A 6,754-nucleotide genomic window follows, 5' to 3' on the forward strand; every position below is an offset into this window, starting at 1 on the left:
TGTCCCGACACTTCCACAGGTCTTTTCCAAGCTGTGGAAAGACAGGGGGTTTCCCTTGGGCTCCCTGAGGCTGCTGGGACAGCAGGCTGGGTGGGTTGCCTTCCTCCTTGTTCTTCCTCTCTATTTTGTCCTTTTCCCCTCCCCTAAAGCCATAATTATTTATTTTTTTATTTTTTTTTCCCTACAGGTTCAGGTGGAGATGGAGGTGGAGCAGCAGGAGGGAGGGACGGCCAACCCCTCCTGCAGGCCTGGCGCCCAGTGATTGGGGGGATGGGAGAGCCTGGCGAAGGGCAGGGGCTGAACCAGGGAAGGGGGAACTAGAGAGATTTTTTTTTTTACACAAAAAAGAAAAAATTAAAAATCCAAGCACCAAACTGGCAGGTCCAGGCAGCTGGAGCAGCGCTTGAGGGAGGCGGCTGGCAGGACGCCTGTGGCCAGGGCACCGGGGGAAGCTCCGAAGGTAAATGCAGCACTCCTTCACCTCCCTTCCTGTGTCCTGTCCATCTTGAGGGCCAGCAGGGCTTTGCCCTCTCGCCCCGCAGCCCCTCCAGCTCTGCAGCCCCACTCGCTCCCCGCTGCACCCAGCCCTGCGGCTGCCCTGCTGCCATGCCGCCCTGCCCTCCTCGCTTTCCCATGGCCGAGCTCCCAGAGGGTGCCACAGCCCAACCATTGCCCACCACTGCATGGCATCCGCACGGTCCTCTGCCGCACCTGGAGTGCCACAAACAGAGTGCCCCCAGCCCCGAGATGTGGGGAATGGGAATGTGCTGCTGCTGCCCGTTAACCTCTTCTCCTCCCTCCCCTTTGGGCATTCCGTGCCCCAGAGCAGCGGGGCTGTGGCCGTATGTGCCTTTCAGGGGGGCCAGGCAGGTGCTCAGGGCCTCCCCAAGCTCCCCCGGCACCCTGCACCTTGTCAGGGCTTCCTCACTTCCAGCCTTCAGTGTCCTACAAGCGATCCACCCGGGCAGGACCAAGCAGAGCCAGAGCAGCAGAGGAAGCCTCCTGCCACCCTGGTGTAACACCCCCGTGCCTTTCCCCATCCCTCATGTCCCTTGACCCGCAGATCTCCCCACGCCGGGTGCCAGGGCTCCTCTGCCAGGGAAGCAACGTGCCTCCCTGTTCACAGCACAGCGGATCCCTGTTCCTGCTTCAGACCAACAGCAGAGACATGGTCTCCCTGGGGGCAAGCCCAGCCTCGGCAGCCCTGCTGCGACCCAAAAACCACTTCGCAACCAAGAACAGCGAAGCTCTGGGGCAAAGGGGCAGCCGAGAGGGACTTCCATCCCTCCTGGCCCCAGCAGTTACCCTGGATGCATTTAGAAACATGACGTCCTTATTATTCCCACATCAGCCCTGGCTGACGCGCCACCTGCACCAGGGGCTCTGTGGGCGCTTGGTGACGGACCTCTGCTTCCGTTTGCTCCCAGTGCTCCTTTGCACCACTGTGACCTATCGGTGGGGTGCGGGGTGTCCTCCTCAGTCCCTCTTTCCCCGTGGAGCTATTGCAGTGGCGCTGCTGCCAGCTGCGCCATGCCCCCCACCCCTGGTCCTGGCGCATGTCCTGTGGGTACCTCTCTGCCTGGGTGCAGCCGCAGGGCAGCAACGCGCCGAGGCTCCCAAGGGGAGGGGAGCGCTGCGCCCGCCTGGCTTGGAGACAAGCCACTCACTCACCGTGGTGTAAATAATCACCCCGCTGTTTAATTGGCAACTTCAACGGGCACGCCAGGCTGGGAGCGGCACTGCAGCCAGGATGGGGTGCTGATAGCATGAAGGGGTCCTGCTGACACATCCCAGATGCAGCTGTGGGGACAGCTCGCTAGGGTTGCATGCCCCACAGTTGAGCCAGGACTTGTTTCCCCTCACTAGACTCTGGTTTGAGCCAAAGCCATGGTTTTAACGGCCCGCAACCCCTGGTTGGACATTAATCGCCTCCCGCCCATTAATTCACGGTCAGGAAAGCCAGGCTGCACAGGGAGGGCAGGTGGCCCAACAGCCACCGAGCTGTGACTGGGACACAGCTTTGGCTTCACCCCAGCACGGGACCAGCTGCCCCCCAGCCTGAATGGCTGCGCGGAGCGAGGGGGATGGCCAGGGCGCTGCCTGTGCCAGCCTGTCCCAGAATGGCCCGTGCTCACAACGCCATTTCTCATCTATTCCAGGCACAGCCGGCCCTGTGGCGGTGGCAGTTGGACTTTGTCACCCCCGGAAGACGTGCACTGTGGGGACTGTCCTGTAGCAGCTGGCTGGCTGGCGATGCCGGCAGCCGCTGCCCCGCGCATCGCCTGAGCACGCCATGGCAGGTAGGCTGCGAAATCAAGGTTTCATCTGCAGAGGGGGTCCTGCTCGCTGTCTCAGCTTCAGTGCATAGGGTGGGTGAGGGTCTGTCCCAGCCCCAAAAACCAGCTCGGCCTGTTCCGAAACAGCCGTGAGCACCACTTGCTGCCAGCCCCCCGCGGCAGAGCTTGTTTTTCCGGGGAAGCCGGGATGGCTACAGGAGTTGCCTGCCCAGCCGGGAGCTGGATCAGCTTTCCCATCTGACACCCTCTTCCCACTGTGCCCCTAGACCTTTGCAGCGTGCCCCCTGAAATCCTCGTTCCGGCTTCCAACGAGACACTGGATCTGGTGCTGGGGAGCCAAATAGTGCTGAACTGCACTGTGCGCTGGGCGGCTGCCGAGCACTGCGATCCTGTCCCTGTCTGGACCAAAGATGGGCAGTGGCTGGGCAGTGAGAGCAGCCAGGACACTGCCTGGTAAGGAGCCTGCCTGGGGCTATGTCCAGCTGTCTGTCTGTCTGTTGGTGTGGGTCGCTGCATGACCCAAACTACGGGGGTGCCATTTCTCCCCAGGTTTGGCCAAAATGCCTCAGAGCGGCTCCTCGCCAGTGTCCTGCAGCTCAACCTCACACATGATGCTGACTTCGGGGTGTTTGCCTGCTGGGTCAGCAACACCACTGCCACCTTCACCCTGCGACGAGCAGGTAGGGACAAGTTGGGGACAGAAAAGGGGCAGGAACGGCTGCTCCTTGGAGTTCATCAAGGTGCAACCCCACCCCAAACCCAGAGAACCTGGGCTGGGGGCCACCAGCCACCCTCGCTGTACTCTTCCCTGTCCTTGTAGAGGCAGCAGGGCACGTACCCGCGGTGCTGGCAGCCCTCCTCGTCCTGGCGCTGCTCATGCTTCTGGCTGGGCTCTATGTCCGATGCCGCCTGAGCGTGCTCCTCTGGTACCGGGACCGCTATGGCGAGCTGGAGATCAACGGTGAGAAGGGCATAGAGGTGGGGAATAGCCTTCCCTGGGCCAGGGGCTCACCAACAAGCACAGCCCTCCCTGCCATTACACCCCACTGTTTCCCGTGTCTCTCCCCAGATGGGAAGCTGTACGATGCCTACATCTCCCATGCTGCCGCGCCGGATGACCGAAAGTTTGTCCACTTCATCATGAAGCCACAGTTGGAGAACCGCTATGGCTATAAGCTCTTCCTGGACGAGCAAACCATCCTGCCCAACTCAGGTAGGCACTGGACTGGCGCGGGGTTAGGCAGAGGGGCCACACTGGCACCCAGGGGCTTGAAATCCCTCTGTCTGCAGAGCCCTCGGCCGACCTGATCATGAACGTGAGCCGGTGCCGGCGTCTCATCGTGGTCCTCTCCCTTGCATACCTTGAGCAGGACTGGTGCAACAGCAGCTTTAGGTAGGAGTGGCTCCTGCCTGCTACTGGGGAGAGGAGCTGGGGGTGTCCTTTGCCCCCCTGCCATGTGCCTGTCTCACAGGGAAGGGCTTTGGAGACTGCTGGAGCTTTCCAAGAAACCCATCTTCATAGTCTTTGAGAGCCAGTACCGGGAGATCACCCACCCTGCCATTAGCCTGCTGAAGCAGCACCGGAGTGCCGTGACCTTGCTGGTGTGGCGAGCTGGCTCCATGGTGAGAGCCGAGCAGGACCCCATCCTGCCAGCACCCCTGTTTCCATCCCCAGCTCCCTGTGCTGCTTGGGGGTCTGCCCCAGCCACGGCGCCAGCCTGAAGCTGCAGGGCTCAGAGTGAAGCTTTGGCCAAGGTGGCTGCTCCAGCTGTCCCCGGGCCAGGCTGGTAGAGCTGGGGCCCTTGGGAGCATTTCAGCAGGTCCAGCCGGTTTCTCCAGTGGTGTCTGGGCACACTGCCACGCTGGGAGCACAGCCTGTGCCTCAGCTGAGCTCCCAGCGCCATGAAGAGCGAGCCAAGCCCTGCAAAGTCCCCCTTCCCCAGGCACCATGCGGGGCTGGGCTTGGCTTTGCGATGGTCCCGATGCAACTCATTTCCACCCTGCCTCACGCAGACCCCGTCATCAGACTTCTGGAAAGAGCTGTGCCTGGCCCTGCCCCGCAAGGTGACCTTCCAGGGGACCATGGGGGACCCACAGACTCAGCTGCAGGAGGACAAGGACCCTATGCTGATCCTGCACAGCACCTACCTGGACAGTGGTGGAGACCTACACCCAGATGGGGACCTTGGTACAGGTCCTTGTCCCCCACTGCTTCTCCTGGGGGTTGGGGGGCTGGGAGGGCGTGATGTGCACCGCAGGTCACCTTTGGGCTTTGCTTCACCCTCCCATAGCAGGGGACTGGGTCTAGCCCCTTCCCCACTGCCTAAAACCCATCTCCTTGCCCCTTCCAGGCCTCCGAGGGCGCATTTTCGGAAGCCCCCTGCCCCCCCGCATCGGCGGCCCCGGCGGCCCCATGGCTTCAGCTGCCGGTGTGACAGAGGCCACGCAACCGCGGGACAGCCAGAGACCTGACCTTGATGTCTCGGACTTGGGATTGCGCAACTACGGTGCCCGCACAGACTTCTACTGCCTGGTGACAGAGGATGACATCTGAGCAGGGCCACAGCCAGCAACAGTGGCATTGCCCCTTCCCTGCTGCGCCGCCGGACCCAGATCACACCAGATGAGCCCGGACTTTGTGATGGGACCAAAGGCAAGGTCTTGGTGGGAAAGACAGAAGCCAACTCCCTCAGGCAGTGTGCTCCATGGTGGAAAGCCATCACCAAGGGACACCCCTGCCCGTAGTGTCTGGCACCCTTGGGTGCAGGACCCCCCCCTCCCTCACCATAGGCAGCAGGGACATTTTTCCTATGTCATGGACATTGTTGGGATAGGTGATGTTCTCTGAGGAGACACGTGCCCCACTCCCAGTGGCTGGGAAACACCTGATGGGGGCGGCTGCAGCACCTTTTCTCCAACAGAAACCTCCATGGCAATAAAATGCTGCTGCACTGAGTGGGTCTCGTCCATCTGCAGGGGTGCACAGGCACATTTCTCCCCACCACGGGCAGGCAGCACCGTACCACGTCCTGTACCTGTGCTGCATCCAGTCTAGGTGTCAGCATCCCCACCATGCTGATTCCAAGCAACATCTGGCTACAGTGTGCAGGGTGGCACCGCAGCTCTCCCACGTGCCAGCGTCCTGTGGGATGCTCAGATCCCCCCGCACAGTGGCCAAGCAGGGGGACAAATGGGCACCATTCAAGGCCTTTATTTTGGGGATACACAGGGCTCAGGGAGCTCGTACATGGGGAGCTGGGGAGCCAAACGCACCCTGACACCCCAGCCCGGACCACCCCAGCTGCCGGCAGGACCACATCAGCCCCAGCTGCAGCCCCTCCTGGCAGCACTGCCTGCTCTCCCCCACCCTCCCACCCCCCGTACCTACTCTACCTCATTTCCTAACTGGGGTGCGCAACACACCCAAGCACAGCAGCAGGGTCTCCCCATGCAGCCCCAAACCCGCTGGCAGACTGAAGCCACCCCACAGCCCTCCCGCACATGCCTCGGCCTGGATGCCGCCACGACAGGGAGAGCTTTGGACCCGCTGCCCCACCTGCGCCAGCCGCGCCGGGCACAGCGGACATCTCCCCACCCTGCGGGGAGACGCCGCCCAGCAAACACAAGCCGGCTGGCCCTGCCCAAATCCTGCTTATGCAGCATCGGCCGGGCCGGGCCCCGAACAGAGCAGTCGGCGAGGAGTGGCAGCAGCCACTCCGCACGCACAAGGCCAGTCACCCCGGGGTGGCACAGCTCAGAGAGCCCCCTGCTTCCCACGGCACAGGCAGGGACAGCCTGAAGCACAGCTCCCCGCATCCCAGCAGAGGGGAGACCCAGCCCTCGTTTCTGATGTGGCCGTGGTGCCACCCTGTAGACATTTGGGAAGCCGCCCCGGACCTTGCACCTATGCCCTGAGCTACGCAAAGCCCCGTTCCCACCCAGCCAGGGTAGTGCACCTGCACCCATAGCGTCCCTTGCGCCGGCGTGGCAACACCCTCCCAGCCCCCAGTGCACGGTGATTCAGGGAGCTGGTGCAGGGTACCCCCCAGAAGCCTGCTCCCCAACAGCATTGCTTTGCATGAGGCCCCCCTCCAAGCCCTGTAGCTCCTGCCCCTCTGCTGAGCTGCGAGACAAGCTGAGCTGTGCAGCCGGCTCCCCAGGAGCAGAGAGGGTCCCTTGGGAGCCATAGAGTGGTCCCCCCAATAACTGGGGTCCCAGCGGGGCCCCACAGCAGAGCCAAAAGCAGTCGCTGGGTTTAAGGCTGAGGCAGGAGGGAAGACAAGTGTCCCCCTGCCCAGGGAATGGGCACTCAGCCCAGGGAGGAGGCACAAGGGATGTCAGGGATTACGCTATGGAGCAGGGTCCGGTGGCGAGCAGCCTCCTTGGGGCACAGCCAGCAGCAGGGACCATCCTGGCGGGAAGAGCTGGGGCTGGGCAGTCTGGCTCCAGAGTCGTCC

At 62.6% G+C, this 6,754-nt stretch overlaps 1 protein-coding gene across 2 annotated transcripts; it reads left to right on the forward strand.

The window, feature by feature from the left end:
- The first annotated feature begins 2,225 nt into the window (after positions 1 to 2,225).
- On the forward strand, positions 2,226 to 5,252 carry SIGIRR (single Ig and TIR domain containing). 2 transcript variants are annotated; one of them, XM_084263019.1, is made up of 9 exons: positions 2,226 to 2,300; positions 2,564 to 2,750; positions 2,847 to 2,977; positions 3,118 to 3,258; positions 3,367 to 3,510; positions 3,588 to 3,690; positions 3,770 to 3,920; positions 4,311 to 4,491; positions 4,649 to 5,252. In XM_084263019.1, exons 1-9 carry the CDS (start codon positions 2,294 to 2,296, stop codon positions 4,849 to 4,851), a joined length of 1,248 nt encoding a protein of 415 aa, XP_084119145.1. In that variant the 5' UTR covers positions 2,226 to 2,293; the 3' UTR covers positions 4,852 to 5,252. The 2 variants fall into 2 exon arrangements, with proteins under 2 accessions (XP_084119145.1, XP_084119146.1); XM_084263020.1 differs by having other exon boundaries at positions 4,311 to 4,485.
- Positions 5,253 to 6,754: the final 1,502 nt, after the last annotated feature.

This window comes from Gallinula chloropus, assembly GCF_964237585.1.
Source record: "Gallinula chloropus genome assembly, chromosome: 4".
NCBI classification, from domain to species: Eukaryota; Metazoa; Chordata; class Aves; order Gruiformes; family Rallidae; genus Gallinula; species Gallinula chloropus.

What these genes read in the sequence shown, in the direction of transcription:
- SIGIRR (XM_084263019.1), top strand. An exon ending in TGTGGCGAGCTGGCTCCATG is followed by an intron (nt 3,921 to 4,310) that starts GTGAGAGCCGAG and finishes TGCCTCACGCAG; the next exon opens with ACCCCGTCATCAGACTTCTG. An exon ending in AGATGGGGACCTTGGTACAG is followed by an intron (nt 4,492 to 4,648) that starts GTCCTTGTCCCC and finishes TGCCCCTTCCAG; the next exon opens with GCCTCCGAGGGCGCATTTTC.